This window comes from Ctenopharyngodon idella, chromosome 6, assembly GCF_019924925.1.
Source record: "Ctenopharyngodon idella isolate HZGC_01 chromosome 6, HZGC01, whole genome shotgun sequence".
Taxonomy (NCBI): Eukaryota; Metazoa; Chordata; class Actinopteri; order Cypriniformes; family Xenocyprididae; genus Ctenopharyngodon; species Ctenopharyngodon idella.
The window spans coordinates 17,197,516-17,216,487 of record NC_067225.1 but is presented as its reverse complement, the minus strand read 5'-3'; the positions used below and the strand labels follow the sequence as shown (position 1 = coordinate 17,216,487).

The window sequence follows — 18,972 nt, the reverse complement described above, 5'->3', positions numbered from 1 at the left end:
TTCTGTCCATGTAAATGTAGCTACTAAAGACTGGAATAATTGCTGCTGAAAATTAAGCTGTCACCACAGGAATAAATAACATTTTGAAAATTGAATGTGTTATTTTATTACTGTATTTTTGATCAAATAAATGCAGCCTTGGTGAGCATAAGAGACTTTTCAAAAACATCTTCCAACCCCAAACTTTGAAACGGTAGTGTAAATATTACATTCTTGGGGGGGTTGTACCATTAGACATTTTACTACCTGAAAATAACCTAGCAATGTATAAAAATGTCAAATTATTTGACATTTCAAAAGACTTATTGACCTTTACATACAGTCAAGAGGGTCTGCTAATCCTCATCTCTATGACATCATTTCTGTTTTATGTTTTTTCCCCTGCATGTTTCTGAACCTAGTCATTTTTTACATTTTTTTGCACCCCTATTCATAAATACATATTCAGGTCACTGAATGTATGCATTCCATTTGTAATGCATTTTTTGAATAAATGAACAGATTTGGGAAAAAAATAAATCATGTCAATGACCAACATTACAAAGCAGAGACACAACAGAATTAGTGTGACAACAGATTTAAAACATGGAGGAAACTAACTGATCTCAAATTACATACATTGCACCAAATGAGAGGCAAGCAGGGCAGCAGTGTTTTCTGTACAGTTCAGTCGACCATCCATTAGATCCCTCTTGATTTGCAGAGAAAACAAGTACCTGGAGAAAAAGCAGATAATTACAAGCACTGTTCACCTTGTCCGTATATAAATTATGGATGGTGATTTCTAAACATCCTACCTAGTAAACTCCTCCTGAAGCTGACCAGGATCTGGAGGAAAGAACTTCACTGACAGCCGAAAGAGTGTGTTCATCGGCCCTATGGATAGTAAGTACAAACACACAGGTTCAAAGACCCCAAGATCCTCTGATCTCTAAACACAACACAAAGCAGAAAGCGTACTTACGTCTCACTTGTTTCATTATGAGCTTGGTGGGCTCCAGCCAAACCTGTAGAAATAAAACAGTCCAAAGTAATAAGACTGGCATTTCAGCTTTTAACCACCTTATAAACTCGAAGCAATAAATAATACAAATAATCTCTCACTCTTTCAAACTACATCTGTTTTTGGTCTTTGAAGCAAGCACTAAAACTGAAGAACATCATGGTCACAGAGGCCACAGATGAGATCTTGAGATGGTGACCACACCAAAAACATATTTCAGGGATTTTTGGAAAGTTATTATCGGCTCCTATTCAATTGCCCCGGGATATGCACTCTTTTAATTCAAACCTCTGTGCTTGCCTGTTTTGAGGTCTTGCATGATGTAGATGATCAGTTTTAATTGTATGTGTCTGTAGAGTCTGTAGACACCCTGCTCCTCACAGCACATCTGGAGTTGATTGTGGCAAGAATGTACCTTTTCTCACTCCACCTCCAGCTCCTTCTACCCCGCTGACCTCTCAACTTTTGTGGAATCATCACAACAACCCCATACACACATTCCACACCTGATTCGACCCTCTCCAAATAAACTAGCTTGGCAAACTCAAAAACAGATGGCCAACAATGTCTCTAGTGTTTATATCAAAATTACTTATTAAAGTTTGTTGACAAAGGTTTTTTTTAAATTGTATCAATCAAAGAAATTGAGACAAAAAAGATGAATTATGGCGATAATTAAACTGCTATGCTAGCGGGTTTACACAGCATCAACAATAGTCCTTTTTCAGCAGTACCTCTGTATTTTTCCCATTTATTTTCTCCATAGCGATTTTAAAAATATATTTTAATAAACAGTTCTAAGTAATGAACCAAAAGAAAATAAAATAAAAAAAATCATTTACTCACCCTCATGTCATTCCAAACATTTATTTTTTCTGTGGAACACAAAAGATATTTTGAAGAATGTTGGTAACCAATTTTTTTTGTTCTTACAATGGAAGTCAACTGGAACCAAAACGGTTTAGTTACCAACATTCTTCAAAATATCTTTTGTGTTCCACAGAGAAAAAAAACAAAAAAAAACAAACAGGTTTGTAATGACATGAAGATGAGTAAATGATGACAGAATTTTTATTTTTTGGGTGGAGTATCCCTTTAAGCCTATTCATTATATATATAAAAAAGCCTTTCACTGGCTTATAAAATCATTCACAGTTAGTTGGTAAAGCACACAAACACAAACAATTTGCCAGTAAATTAAGATTATAGTGACTACGTAACTAAATTTGGGGCTTGCAACACCAAACACAAAAATAATTAAAAAAAAACAACAAAAAAAACTGGTTTCTTGTAAACTCCTCTCATCCATCACTGGTCAAACAAAAAGAGTTCCATCCCTAACTCACACCATTGGCTAAGCCACAGTTGCAATCAACCTACCAATGATTACTTATCATTTTCTCTCCTTATTAAGTAAGGGAAAGTATTTTAAGATTGAAAAATGACATACTTCACCTTAAATGTTTTGTTTCTACATCAGGCTGGATCACGTAATCCTTTAAATACATCAAATTTTGACTGGCACAGCACACAGAACTGTTTAATAAACTATAAAGTCTTCCAGTGTGTAGTAATTCTGTATAAAGGTATTCTTTTAATGACGCCCATTTGTAGGTATGTTATAAAATATAAAACTTGTGTTCTTTAAGTTTGAATGTCTGTATCAGGTAGGTTTAAAGGGAACAGCAAACCTCTGGGGCCCAGAGAAAGGCAGCACAACTAACATAATACACCTCCTCGTCTTTTAAGAGCTTAGCCGGGTTTTCAGAGGAGCAGGCAGTTCACAATCCCGTCTTTGTGTGAGCAGAGGGACTGTTTGTCAAGTGGCCACTTACCCAGTTCATCTGCAGGTTCTGGAACTCCAGACCAAAATAATCGCTCTCAATGAGATTGATCCGTCTGAACACCTCAGAGAAAAGAGATTGCCCATCCGCTCTTGACTACAAGAAAGAGAAAAAAACAAGACATTCAGAAATGGAGAAAAAAAAATAAAAAATTATATTATACACACACACATATATATATATATATATACACACAAGTTTTTTTTTTTTTTCCTTTTGGTCACAATAATGACATTAATGACAGCTGATTAATAATTACAATTATCGATTTAATTGTCTTACCACTCAGAACATTATTCATTCACACTAAAATTATTCAATCATACAACAATCACATAAAATGTATGATTTCCTTTAAAGCTATGTTAATAAATTTTGCTCAGAAGTAGGACAACAAGAATAATATTTTAAATACTAAATTAGTTTTAGAAAATAAATAAATAAATCCACCACTTTCCATTCACACTGACCTGATTATAATATTGCGCTAAAATAATATTGATTGTTATTGTTATGAATATCAGTATATTATGCATTAGTAACATTTCAGAAAGAGGACATAAAATGCCCCCCCAAAAAAACTTCCTTGATATAGATGGCTAAAAATCAAGCACAACTGCAGTTATTGCATATAACTGCAATTAGATCAAATAATCACATCAAGTATAACTTATTCCAAGTACAATGTTACAGCTCATTTCAAATTTTTTAGATTATGGGGTTGTGAGAAATATTTCTGTGGAAAAGCAGCTGCGTCTGCTATGAAGTCGCTCGATATTTGAGGCTAATGGGTGTCAGTGGGAAATATCTGTGGGCTATCTGAGTAATTCTCCACAGTGTCCTAAACCAGACACAAGGCCACAACACATTCAGTCTCTGAGATCAGCTGGACTGTCTGATGTAAACATATAGCTGTGAAAGGCTAGGAGAACATCTGAGGACATTTCAGAGCACACAGGCGGTTAAACCTGCTTAAATGGAAAAGGGTTTTCCCTCTAAAACAGACTCAGGGGTTTGTCATTACAAAATGAAGGACTAATTACTATGTACCCAGAACACACTGCACTTGGGTTTTGCCATTCGAGCCTGTGACTTTCAGGGAAAATTATACAGCAGACAGCTGTTTGTAATGTGAAATGTATTTTTGAAAACCATAAAAACAGACTGAATTGGGCAGGCCTGATTGTTACCCTTGAGTTCTTCGGTACATTCTAAACTTGACTGATTCTTTCTGCCTTTAATACACTTTCTTAAGTAAAGAATGTACTGTCTGTGCCAAGCAGGGCAGGTAAGCACCTTCCAAATGGCTTCCTCTGAGCTCTGCCAAAACCGGCATCAACATGCACAACAGAGTCAGCGCAAAGAGGAGGATACGGAACACTCAAAGAGAAATTAATAAGAAATAATACTTGATATGGAAGCTATGAATGAATTAGAAGTACAAAAAAAAAAAAAAAGCTTTTTTTGATGGAAACATTGCTTGTGTGTTAGAATGCACATATTAGCTGGACCAGCCTGAAAAATCATTTTCAATAGCATTTATTTGATCATAAGAAGCAAAATTAATGATACCATTGTTAGAATTTAATAAAAAAACATCAGGGCAGATTTCCAGATTTGATTCTGATTCATAAGATCTCAATTTGATTCAGATTTAGGATAAATTCTCAACTTCATTTGGGTATATTTCAGTTATAAATGTTATTTATAATCTTACTTGGATATGAAAGAAACCTATTGTCTATCTACTAATGCTTATAAACTATATATATTAAATTATATAAATTAAACAGTCACTGTCCTTCTTAAACTATTCTTAAAAAAAAAAAAGAACTGCCTCATAAGGGTCACTTATTTCGGGAATCGGGCTGTGCTGTATTTTCTTTATTCCCTAAAAACAACCTTGGTGCGGAATTGATATCGGGGTCGTTCAATGGAAGATTTAATTTGAAAATCAATATTTTTATATATTTGAAATGAAATCAGTGAAATGCCTTTTTCCATTAAAGTAGATGCATTAAGCAAGGATGCAATAAGTTTGTTAAATGTGACAGTAAAGACGTTTACAATATTATAAAGATTTCCGTTACAAAATAAATGCTGTTCTTTGTACTTTCTATTTAAACAATCCTGAAAAAAAAAAGCATTTCCACAAAATCAGTGAAAATAAATGTTTTTGGAGAGCCAAATCAGCGTATTAGAATGATTTCTGAAGGATCATGTGAAATTCACATTTTAAAAAAATATTAAAATACAAAAACGTTATTGCATTTTAATAATATTTCACTCTTTTGAATAGTAGTATAAGAGTTACTTATATGTATACCCACCGTATTTTTAACATAAAAGCGGAGGTGGCCATTGGTAACTTGAATGTGCAAGATTTCCATGTCATTCGCTTCCAGTTATTTTACCAGTTCAAAAACAGTCTGTCTGTTATGTTGCTTGATATTGTAAACTTGTAATTGTTATCTGATTATTTTAAATTATTATCATAATCATAAACTCATAAACACCACAAAAGGATTTATTGTTTCCTGCACTTAAACTGTTATTCTTCTAGATATTTACCAATAGCGGCTGATGAATCGGCAGTTTTACACATTCAAAAAAGTAGCTTACTTCTGCGTTGCAAAATAAGGTGGATAAAATACAAAGAAAAAAAGGCAAAATGGCTGCCAATAGTTGGACTCTGGTGTACAATCACTCGCACTGCTATAAAACAATGAAACAGCACTACTGGTCTGAACGCATCTTTGACGTTCCCACGTGTGAGGCGTGTCTTATACTTGGGAGTGAATTCTACAGACTGTTGGTTCACATACTTCAACAATAATTGGATTAAGACTCCTTTCTGCAGCTTCTCAAGCACCCTAAACTAAAAGCCCATTAGAAGTACAGCATAAAAAAAAACTAAGCTATGGATCAGCTCATTGGTGTTGACTGCAACGAGGAAATACCACCCGTAGCATATTTTCCATGCGTCACAGTGCAGTGCCTGCTGAACCCTCTAAGCGCATAGACGCTATCCAGTAAGCAGGAGTTTCCCTGTTACAGTTGTAGTGTCAGTCGGGCGGGTTTATAGGTCAACAGTGGCTGGGATTACCGAGCAGCAGATGTTCACAGTCTGGGGAATCTTTCTCGTATTCTCCAAGCCAACTTGTCAGACTTCATTGGCAACTGCTGAATCCAAACTAACAGTAATAAGTCCACTTTCTCATTTACTCTGTCTCTGTACAGAATCTATGTGATCATGCATTTGAGTGCTGACTGTGTTGGGGCATGTTGAGATCTCAGCAGGAGGCATCTCTTTCTCACAACCTAAGCAGCTGGCAGCAGCTTTTGCCATGTTGCAATGATTCCAGCCATACCTTGACACCAAATGATAAGAAACATTGTAAATCATTAACTTTAAGTAAATGCATGGCAGTTACATGAATGAATTACAGTGTTTATTGTTGCACGGCTGCTGAATCTTCATCACCAAAGGCCCACAGCAAAATAAATCATATTGAATGAATAGAATGTGACAAAATAAATGACAGATAATACACAAACATACAGGAAAAGCAGTTCTGTTTGAATGACAAGTAAATCAATCTTCAATTATTCAATCAGTCACAGTGGTCAATGAAGCAATATCTGACTAGCAACAGCTACTTTTTTTTTTTTTTTCAGATTGTGACGTACATCCAAATTTAATGGGTTATCAAAATAAGAAAAAATGTAGGGCTTGCATAGACTAATCAGGTAGTAAACTACTTTAACCACTTGTCGGCACTGTCGAAAGCCGTCAAGTACTCAAACATGCAATAACCATATTATATACAGAGTGAATGAAGTTTTTCCTAGGCCGGTGTTACGACACACTTGGTTTCCTTAATGCAAACCAGCGCGCCATGACCGTGACCAAGGAGAATACGTGGCAAGGGGACGATGACAGCGAACAGACTACATGAATTTTGTCTTATTCTATTATAAACTATTTTAAACTGCACCGTAAACCCAAATGCTTAAAATACTCGATTGTTTTGAGTAGGACAAACTTTTTAAATTTAACAAATTAGTTCAGTTAAATTAACCGTTATGAGTATTTAGAACTTTCTTTTTTTTGAGTTCACAGAACTGATATATTTTAAGTAAACTGAACTGTTTTATTGTTTTGAGTTGTATGAACTCATTTCTTTTAATTTAGACTAACTTAAGTTTAACTGAAACTGGGCTGGGATTTCTATTTCCCAGCATGCTTTGCCCATGGCACACGAAAGGGAGAGTAAATGCTAAAATTAAGTGTTATATAATGTTTTTTTGTGCAAAATTAATAGATAAGGGATATTTAGTAGTGATTAATGTTTTGTTATGCTAATTTAGAAGAGTTTCTGTTAATGTGGGTTTTTAGAGAGTTACCATCATGGTGACAAGTGGCGCATGCGGCTTGGTTTGAGAGCAAGTAAGTTACATGTTTTAAGTTGCTGTACTTGTTCAGTAAGTGCTATACCATGCTATTTGTTAACATGTTAGCAAATTAGCAAGTTGGCATTTTTTTGAATTTTCTTATTAGGGTTTACAGTGAAGTAAATAACTCATTTGATTTGGAAGACCTCAAAATAAAAAAATAAAAAAGTTAATTAACTAAATATTTTATGTTAATTGCTATCAAAGTGTATGAGTTAGCTAACTCAGTACTTCAAGTTAGGAGCAATTATCATGCATGAGTACTACAAACTTAACTTGATAGTTCTGCTTACTTAAAATTGGGAACATTATAACTCAAAAAATTTGATGTAACTGATTACCTCAAATTTTTTGAGTTAGCCCAACTTATTCGGGTTTACAGTGTGGTTAAGTGAATTTATAATGTTGCGTGTCAACTTGCGTTAAATACAAAACGAAACCCGTTATTTTAATGTTTTTACAATACTTGTTAAAGACGCAATTGTTGCATACATTGATCTGTCAATTAATAAACACTTGTTGACACAAACTACTATTTTTTTTACGTCTTATATCCATCGGCAACTGTAAGCTCTTTCAGCTGTGGTCTACTAAAAGCCTCAAAGGCATCAGGGCTAAAGTGAAGAGAAAAAAAGACACGGATCTTTAGGAAGTTTTATTCGTCCACATTCTTCACAACTTCCCATTCTTTTCTCCTTTTATCGCTAGTAAAGCAGTAAAGACTTACATCGCTTCTCTTGTGGCTCATCGACTGAAAATTACAACCAAAAGCTGCATAATGTGACATCGTATATTATATTCCGAGTTGTGTTGTGGTAAAAATAGCAGCAGGGCAGTGTCAGTAGCTCAGTGAGTGCAACCATTTGACGTCATCGACATAGAACGCACTGTGCACCTAAACAAAATGGCGCCGCCCATTGTCCAAATACGTCATGGATTTTTTTAAATAACGTAAATCTTTCATGGGTTTTCTACTACATATTTCAGTAAGAGACATCATTTACGTTATATTAAGCCATACAAGTCTTAACACCAGGGGTTCCCTTTAAAAACGGTAACATCAAACACGAGTACTCAGTAACTCAGGTATTGTTTTGACAAGTAACTGACTAGGAGAAATCAGTAGTCGTGCAACCCTTAGTTGGGATGTGGTTCTATGCATCAGTTGTTGTTTCGAAAATGTGGTCACTGCACTCAAATGAATCCAAGCTTGAAGTCGATTATGAAGAGGTGGGTTTATGCTGACTAAATGAATGGAAAAGTCTGGCATACATCACCAAAGAGAAGTCTGCTGTTTTAACCTTGGCATTTTTTGATTAAATATTACAAGGGGAGGACGAAACATGGATGGATCTTTCACAATAAGATCTATAACATGCATTTACAAAATAGATAGGGTGACATTTCTTTTTATGATGACTTTAAATTGTAAAATAACATTACTTTCACTGATATCCATTTTAAAATGAAGCAAGTTTTGTGTACTTAAAATATGTGGAACGTTGATCATATGAATAAACTCAAATCACACAAATCAAAAAGAAAAACTGATGGCGCTGCAGCCCCAGCCAAATGATTTTATGAATGTAACAGCCAACACATGACTGTATATATTAGATTACCTATTTAGTTCAATATTAAGCTCAATAAAGTGGTAAAGTTCTCAGTGCTGCAGACGGTCACTGTGGTAAGAGCGTACATGCCAAGAACAAAAAAGTAATTGTAGCTAACCCTACACTCAAGTTCGTCTGCGGACTCACTTAAGTGCAAAGATTAACACACTCCCTCACTCAATACACTCGCCGTTACAGGCGTCAACTAAATGCTTTAGGAATCTGACCCTTAAAATAAACAGAGCCAGGCGATTTCATTCAAATAGTACACAAATTATAAATTTGATTCCTTTATATGCATCAAACTAACTGGCTCCAGCAAGAGACGTGTGACCGCCACCTGTGGCTAGCATTTCGGGCGGACAGCTGGACATAAAGAGTTTGTCAGCATTTAAAATGGGAGTTAATAAGGATCAGAGTAGGGTTTAAATGTACCTGGCATTACTGACCAGCTGCTCCAGTGTGCTGCGTCACCCAGACGGTTAAACAGCTCGCTAAAGCCTGCTTTATGAACCAAACTCCTAGAGTGCAGTTCAACAGCAATACGTAGTACACGTTCAACATGCACAGCACAAAGCAACACATTATGTAGTTGTAGATGTAATGCGACTTATTCAAATTTAATCAAATATCTTGTGTGTAAATGAGTTTCCAGGAGTTTTTACGCTTTTCTCTCTCTCTCTCTCTCTCTCTCTCTCTCACAGTTATTGCTTGGGCAGCACTACTGGCCCATCGCTAACAGGGATGCACCGATACCATTTTTTAAGGACTGAGTACGAGTACCGATTTTTTTTTTTTTTTACCTGGTACTCGCCGATACCGATGCCGATGCCTATACATTTATTAATTTCTTTTTTTTTTGGTGATGTGGCAGTTTTCCAAGTACAACACAGTGAGACTATTGAATGTAGGACAGCTTTTTTATTATTACTCTAATGAAAAAAAGGAATAATTTTTATGTGCTTGTCACAAACTAAAAGTACAAATTTTACAATGTCCAGTAACCTTCAAAAGGCATAATTACCAAAGTCATAATAATAAAAAAAAAAAAAATCAAGTCTTTTTTAATCTGCCCTTCAAAAAGTGCTAAACAAATATTACAGAACAAATGTTTATAACATAATAACATAACACTGTGAACCAATGTAAACCAGATTTCTCATGTGGAATATGGGACGAGTTGGCAATATGACCATGATATGAGAAATTTTATTTCACTAATATATATATATCTCCACACAATGGACATTTTGACAACTATTTGTGCATTTGACCATTCAGGCGCAAGGAGAACTGATCACGCGCCGTCTGAGAGAACTAGGATTCCACTTCAGTGTTTCACACAACGTTCTAAAAATGCGGCGCTCAAGTTAAAATAAGTTAAATTTAAAAAAATAAAAAAAACATCTCTAGACCTTGCATTTTTTTTTTCCACCTGCTTTACGTTTTAAACCGCAAAAACACATTCTGTGTGAATGGCCACTAACATTGTAAAATTGACTGGACTTTATTCTTACATGTGCTATGATGAATTGTGACTATTCAAAGCCTTTTTCTGTCATTTTTCTTTAAAGAAGTTTTAAATTATGCAATAGCATAAGCACTACTTTGTGGACCTTTGTTTTTATGTGCTCAGAACACTTGCACATAAGCTGGTGACCACACACAAGTTTGCACAAACACAAAAATGCACATGTAATTGATTCTGAACCATCTCTAATGCATAGTACCAGTTTGTTTAAAGGGTTAGTTCACCCAAAAATGAAACTTCTGTCATTAATTACACATCCTCATTCCAAACCTGTAAGACTTTCATTCATCTTCGGAACACAAATGAAGATCTTTTTAATGAAATCTGAGAGCTTTCTGTCCCTCCATAGACAGCTATGCAACTGAAACTTGATTGCCTCAAAAAGTTCTTAAATAGATCATAAAAGTAATCCACATGAATTGAGCGGTTTAGCCCAAATTTTCTGAAGAGACATGATCGCTTTATATGATCAACAGATTTAATTTAGGCTTTTTCACATAAAAACATTGATCAGCCCTTTAAACATTGATCAGGTTTTATTAACCCTTTAAATAAAACCATTACATTAATATATTTAGTCTCTTTGAAAAGGCTCTGTAGTGAACTTGATTTGTGCTTGAGCAAATCCCCTGACTTAAGGTCAAAGCCAGTGACGGCCGCCAACAGGGCCAAACCAATGAAAAGCCCAATCTGTCACGCTTCAACACCCTTAAATTATATCAGAGTGAGAGATGGGAAAAGTTGTCATCTGAGTTGGGGGTGGCGGGGGCTTGAAGCAATCAAGAGACGCTGGCCTCTAGGATTTTCTTCATGGCCAGCTCTCTCAAAGCAGTCATTAATTTGTTCCACTAATTACATCGTATGGTGGATGTTAAGCAGGCCAAATGAGTGAGTGTGTGCGAGGCTTCCTAGTGCTGACTTCACTGATATGGTACATCATGCATCTTGTGACTTACTATTTGAAAGCTGTTTTGTCATTGTTGCTTTGTTATCTTGTGCAGCATAGCAACTATAAATGTGATAATCAAAACAAACTATTTTGAGATTATCGGCATAGCCCCCATAGCTGATAGGCAGAAGCATTTAATCTAAGTCAATTTTTTGTTTAATTTCAGCATGTGTACTATAATTCAAATGTATCAGTTTTCAAACAGGGTTTCCATAAGACCAAAATGTCAATAGCCAGTATAAATACCAGTGAAAATGTGATAAAGCAATAATGTAATAAAATGAGTACACAAATAAACATTAATGTCTTCAAAAATACTGCTGTACTGCACTAAAAAAAAAAAAAAAAAAAAAAACTTGTTCAGTTTAATTGACCCTTCGGCAGGAGTTTGATTGACAGGCAATCTAACCAATCATAACGCCGAATCTGCCATTTTGTCCAACAAAGCAGTCAGGGGAGTTAGCAGATTAACGTAGGTGGACTTGAACGTCTTTCTGCAATTGAAACAACATTCCTTATGATGTTCACTCATGTTTATTTGATTCTATAAATGAACTAGTAGGAAGAAATTATCGGTTCACGAGCCGCTTGAACTGAGGCGCCACAGCGATCTGTCATGACACATTAAAGAGCCACAAAATTGTATTTATCGTTTAAATTTCTTTAAAAATGACAAAATTTGAAATTTGAGACTTTGTTTCATATCAAAAGTAACCTGCTCTGTCTTGTCTGTCGACGCATTGTCAGTGTCCTCTTTGCTCCACAATGTATTTTTCACTGCGTGAGAACATGTGTGGCGAGAGACCGGCATGGCTTGTCGGACATAGCAACAGTAACTAAAGGGGGCGGGTCTTTGCGAACGGTCAATTAATTAAAATGAGCAAAAGTAACACGGATTTGAACATGTTGTCACAACTTAATTTCATTGTGTTCAATCCATCTAATATACTTAAATTTGAAGTTTACTTAATTCATTTGTGTTAAAACTACATGAATATTTTTTTTACATAACTAACTGGGCAGCGGATCTCTAGTTCCCAGCATGCTTTGCAAGTGACTGCATTAGGAGAGTAAATGCATGGATATAAGTGTTATTTTATGTGTTTTTTAGTAAAGGTGAAGACATGTTAGTGTTTAATGTTCAGTTATGTTGGACATTTAGGAGTTTAGGAGGAGGATGAACATAAGAAAATTTAGTTGTTTTCACAAATGTAATAAAGTTAAGTTAAACATACTACAGTAAATTACAAGTAATTTGTCCTAATATAACTGAAGTTGTTAGTTGTTGCCCCAACTAAACTAATTTAATTTGAATGAAAAAAAATTTAAAATTATGTTTAAAAACTCTTCAATTACATCAAGTAAAGGTAACTAATTAAATTGTTGTGTAGAAATACTGGTATTATTTAGAGATGCACAAATGTTAAAATTCTAGCTGATACTGAAAAGTAGGGTCGGGCAATACATCAAATATTAGCAATATTTTGATAATTTGGGAAATTTTTACTAAAAATCTCAATGTCTTTTGGTGATCTTCTCACTGGTGATATATGCCCAAATTGATTCCACTTAAACCCCACCTTTTTTGATAATCAAGAAAAGATCTGTCGCTACTTTCGTTTAATCATGACTTTAACTTATAGTGAGTGTTAGATGATGGCATTGGCAAAAGTAATCTAAATGTAAACATTGAAATAGCCAATATTGACAAAAAAAAAAAAAAAAATCTGGCCAATAATGGACATGGCACTGATATACAGTATAGTAGATCCCTAGTATTCTTCCATTTTAATTTAATATTTTCAGTATTAGAACTTGTGGAATCCCTAATATTGTACTGCTTAAATATACTGCAATACTAGTCATCACACCAACACAATCTACCCAATACACAACATGCCTACTCCTACCCACTCCATTCCTCCCACTCACCCCTCTTTAGCCTGTCAACCGAACTATTTATGAGCTTGTTTGCTCATGCTGGACAAGTCCTGCTCCACTCCCTCCTCCGAAATCCCATCACCCAGCCCCTCTGTCTCCACTGTTCCGCATTCCCAATGATCGAAGCAGCCCCCTCACTGCACTGACCCCTCCACAAAGACTCATCTGTGCCTCACACAAACAAAACACATTCATATATATTCATTAAAAACACACACACAAATTTTCATCGCTCTGCAGGTCTCTCAAACACAAAGCAGGGAGTGAATGCCAGTGCTTTTTTTCTCTGTTGTTACGAGTTGAATAAAAAGGCCCAGTGTTCCTGAGCTTCCTGGTGCTATGGAGGTGTGGGCAGAGCCCCGAGCCTACTGACCAATCCTGTTCAACCCTCTCTTTGTAGAGCCGCCCATTTACCTGCTGTCACTGCTGCTCCTTCACTGTCAGTTGCAGTTGTTTTGAGTCTGAAAGCACATTCAAAAATGACTCCAACATTAACAAAGGAAAGAATCTGGGTACAACGTCTACATAAACACAGAGGGAATGTCTACTTTGGGCCTCTGCACAGTCTTACACAACACACATTGTTTTATTAAAAAGAAAAACAGACATTATAAGGAAGGAATTTTGCCAATAAGGATTAAAGCTGGCACATGGAGCCAGTGTTCTTGAAAGGCACGTTTTACTTTCTCTTGTGCCATTAAAGTCATTGACGAACAGGAAATGTTTTTTAATGTGACTGTTTCCAGGTCTGTATAGGTTCAAAAACAATTTCTGGCCACTGGACATTCTCAGCTTTTAAAAGATGGGCTGTTTTTTCAAGGCCTGAGCCAGTTCAAACATCCAATGCAGCAATTAGTGTCTATTTTTACTTGAACATCAATGGAGACCAAGCCCAAGATTGAATTACAAGTGTGTAAAGTCAGGACAGATCAGTTTTATGGCTTACATGAATCAGGCAGTAATGTTTATCACAAGTTCTTGCAAATATTCACAAAGCGAATGATAAAAGCGTAATGACAGAGTGTACGCGATAAAGATAAGGAAAAATCCTTTAAAATCTATAGTAAAATGTGCCAAATTCCTAGAAATTCATGTTGGTTTCGAAAAACTTACACCGTTTTCAAACACTGCAAAATTAATAACTCTTTAAAAAAAAAAAAAAAAAACTAATCAAGTAGAGCTGCACGATTCTGCATAAATTGAGAATCAGGAATTTTTTACTTTTTTTTTTTTTTCTCCCATTGACAGACAACTAATCAAAATATCATGTAATTTACTAGGTTCTTTACTAGGTTCTCACTCGTAAATACTTCACTTGTTTCATTCCTAGATGAATCAGTGTTTTTGAACGAATCTCTTGAATGATTCAATGACAAATACATTTAACAGTCACTTGTCGCCACCTACTGGTGTAACGATGTAATTGATACAATCTTTATTTGAAGTGTCAAGTTACTTTCAAAAGGTGATTTTTATTGCTACCGCAGACAACAGTGTTTATATTCGAAATAAACTTTTATCACTGTAAAAAATTAACGTGATTTTAATGGTAAAAGACTGTAAAAATGCTACGGTAACAGAAAGTTACAGTGAATAACTGCAATAGCTCCAAACATACATTTAATGCGAGACACTTTACATTCGATGTATTTCCGTTGAAATAACTTCCTTAGTTTTTTTTCAGTTATGTACATAAGGATTTTGTTACATCTAATGTTGTTAAATTAATGTTAATTGCATTTAACATCACGTGTGTTACCATAATGGTGTTTAGTGTTTGTGTGAATGTCACTACATGTACCTTCTATATATTAGTATTTACCTTCTCCGCTTGTAGAAAAGCTTCTCGTGATGAGCTTTGATTCATCATGTGACTTTCTCATCACCACCTGTTTTTGGTGGTTGTCAGTGCATTACAAAAGTACAAAACAGATATTAGTACTTCAATAAGTTGGTAAATTAATATTATGAAATATGTTTTCTCTTTTTACTGTAAATTTAAGTTAAATCTGTAAACCCAAATGTTGCTACAGTATTTATTTATTTTTTTTTACAGCTGCCGTTTTTTTTTTCTTTTACTGTGAATTTAACGGATTTTTTTTTATAGTACTTCTGTAATAATTTGAATAACTGTAACACAGAAATAATGTATAGTATATAGTATGCGAAAAACAGTAGGCGTAAGTCTCCGGATGACCTACCACTTCCGGCGAGATTCTGTGCATTCGATGGACACTTTACTATCCCATGAGGCCACAGGGGAGGATTTATGAATGGTGGTTGAAAAGACTGTAAAGCCGTTTCATGTATACATCACAACTGCTCTCTGGGTCAGTGGCAGCACAAACACAGATTTGAATGTTCCACTGTGATCATAGGCTACTAGTCAAAGGTTTAATAGACAAAGCTGAATTGTTGTCATTTAGGAATAAGATTTCAATCGAGATCACAATCTTTTAATGATTAATCATGCAAGTTAAAAATAACTATAATTTAAAAAAAATAATAATTAATATTAATTAATAAAACAATATTTCCTTCCACCTTAAATACATGTCTGTACACAGTTTAAGCAATATTTTTTTAAGAAGGACAAATAAAATGTTTATGGAGAGTCACGCCACATCACATTCTGCAACCTGAACTAACCATTCAAATTAGGAGAAATTAACCTGTGTTGGGGAAAGTTACTTTTTAAAAGCACACCAAAACTGAAATGAATAAGCCTCAGTGATGAATAAAAAAAACAACACCTTTGCACTTACTCTAGATTCCTTTCAACATGGCGACAGTCAATATACGGGAAAATATAGTAACTTGAGTTACTTATTTGAAAAAGTAGTTCAGATATTTTGTTGTAAATTTAAAAGTAATGCATTACTTTACTAGTTACTTAAAAAGTAATCTGATTTTGTAACTCGTTACTTGTAATGCATTACCCCAACACTAAAATTAACAGATATTTTTTTTGACCTAGACAGAGTTATGAGGGTCTTCATGGGTCCTCTCTATGGTGTCAGTTCCTGTTTTAGGTTTATTTCACAGTATTTCCAAATGCTGTTTCACCGGGGGGTTTTTTCTAAGAAATAATAATTAAATTGTACTATAAAAAAATCCTCTCTGATATCAGGACCGTGACACAGTTGACTTAATTTTGATATTTTTGGGGGGCATTAAAAATTAAAATTAAAAACATGTCAATTCATTCAAGAAGTTTATTCAAAACAGTGCATGTATGAATTGCATTTTTAATGTATGTTTGAAATAATAAAAAAAACAGATACAGACAAAACAATAAATTTGTATACATGTCACTGACCTAAAAGTCACTGTTACAATTATAAATGTAACATTTTGATGCATCATCACCAAAACTCGCAGCCCGGCGATAAATTTGTAGAGTTGGATAAAAAGTATTTGTTCAGACAAAGAGGACATTATTACATGGCTGAGGTGTATTTATATCTGTTGCATAGTGTCACTGAGCAGATAAAGGGGACTCTCTACTCTCTTTCTCCGCAAGCAGCTGTGAACAGACCCTCATTGGAGAGTATTTGGCAAGGGTCCTGGTCCTGGCACAGAGTCAGCTCAGTAAGAGAACTAGTGTGACATGCTACCACACACACAACCCTCTTCTGCCTCTCTTCAAGACTGAAAGCAGGGGATCTCCTAAAATGCAGCATGCTCTGGCCCTGGGTTGTTCGAGAGGTCTCTGCAGTCCCCGTTTAATGTAGTCTATTTCTACCGTTTCCCCCGCAGAGCCCCAGCTCTCCAGTAGATTCCTCAGAAGGTCACAGTAGGGCTTGAATGGCGTGCAGCGTGCACTGGTCAAATTCCATGCAAATGTGTATGCGTGCATGTTCTCTCTTTGTTTCGAGCGCAGAGAAAACACATGGCAAACTAAATGATAAAAACCGATGGTCTAAGACGAGCCCACATTATCACAGCTGCCAAAGTCATTGTTATGACTACAAATTTAGGTCAGTGTTGTAGTTTTGTATGCACTCGAACAGCAATGTATTGAATGACTCCTGTTAAAACAGGGATTTTATAGTTAAATAAAACCATAAAAACACATTTGTTACTTAAAATAAAATAATATATATTTCAGCTAGTTGCTAAAGCAACATATCTTATTTTCATTTAGTTTAACTTGATGTACTAAAATAACTAAAATGAAAATGATTAAACTATATAGACATATTAAAAAAAACTAATAAAAATGACAAAAACACAACATTACAAAACTAAAATAAAAATGAAAAAAATAAAAACTAACTCAAAATGTAATTCAAAAAAACTAATAGTATCTAAATTATACTAAAATAACACTGTGTAGAACAAATATGCACAAAAACTCTCTCACATACACATACATAAATTAAGACAACAGGCCTGTCCGTGACTTTGACTGACAGCTTGGCTGATTATTCTGGAGAGCGAGCAGAGGCCCGTGTCGTCCCATGGGTGTGGATAGGACAGGAAGTTTGAGCTGTTGTAGCAGCTTCCTCATCACTTCCTATTGGCCTAGTGAACAAAAAACCCACAGGGAGCCAGACGTCTGACAGTCAGAGTGTCTCGAGTCTGTTTATACTGGAAATGTCAAGGCAACAAATCATCTCAAAATATGCACCGGCACAAACCAATCAGCTGTAAGCTTAAAAACAGACTTCAGCAAAAATGGGTGATTACCTATCCCCAAATATGCACATCTCCCTAGTATGTACATGTCCCTAGTAGTATGCAAAAAACTTACGTGAAATTGGTAATATTTCAAAAGATACAGTATTCATGATACAGTAGGCGAACAATAACCAGAGATTCTGAAAGGATTTGTTCACTTCAGAATTAAAATTTCCTGATAATTTACTCACCCCCATGTCATCCAAGATGTTTATGTCTTTCTTTTTTCAGTCAGAAAGAAATTAAGGTTTTTGAGGAAAACATTCTAGGATTTTTCTCCATATAGCGGACTTCACTACATGGGGTACAATGAAGGTCCAAATTTCGCCTAAGTCACGCGTGACCTTTCCAACATGATTACGTAAAGCGTGGTGCATCGCAGAGCTAGTGCAAGATGAGCATTTGTGGTTAAAAAGTATACATTTTTATTTTTTTTTTAGAAAATTAGCGATTGTTAGGCTAGACAAGACCCTTGTTCCTCAGCTGGGATAGTGTAGAGCCCTTTGAAGCTGCATTGAAACTGCAATTTGGACCTTCAACCCGTTGTACCCCGGTGAAGTCCACTATATGGAGAAAAATCCTGGAATGTTTTCCTCAAAAACCTTCATTTCTTTTCAACTGAAGAAAGAAAGACAAACATCTTGGATGACATGGGGGTGAGTAAATTACCAGGAAATTTTCATTCTGAAGTGAACTAATCCTTGAAGCATGGAGCCAAACACTTTACTATCCCATTATGCAATGGGAGCTGAAGAGCCACCAAATTCAAAAAAATGTAAAAAACAAAATGTTAGTAAGTGCTATAGGTACCAAGAAAAATGTCCCTTGTGGTTATTGTACTTTAACAACAGCCAAGTAAATTATTTTTGTGGCTGTTATGAGTATGTCATAGATCAAAGAACACAAGGGTCAAAGGATAATGCCAAAAGGGCAGATGAAGTATGTCCCAAAAT

At 35.3% G+C, this 18,972-nt stretch overlaps 1 protein-coding gene across 2 annotated transcripts in view; it reads right to left on the bottom strand.

Annotated features, from left to right (window-relative positions):
* farp2 (FERM, RhoGEF and pleckstrin domain protein 2) overlaps positions 1 to 18,972 on the bottom strand; it is a 64,094-nt gene that overhangs the window by 36,777 nt on the left and 8,345 nt on the right. For both annotated transcript variants that reach the window (XM_051896789.1, XM_051896790.1), the window contains exons 3-6: positions 2,839 to 2,943; positions 965 to 1,007; positions 798 to 876; positions 619 to 716 (exon numbers count right to left, since the gene is read on the bottom strand). In XM_051896789.1, the coding sequence (XP_051752749.1) occupies positions 619 to 716; positions 798 to 876; positions 965 to 1,007; positions 2,839 to 2,943 (325 nt within the window). The remainder of the gene's footprint in view (positions 1 to 618; positions 717 to 797; positions 877 to 964; positions 1,008 to 2,838; positions 2,944 to 18,972) is intronic.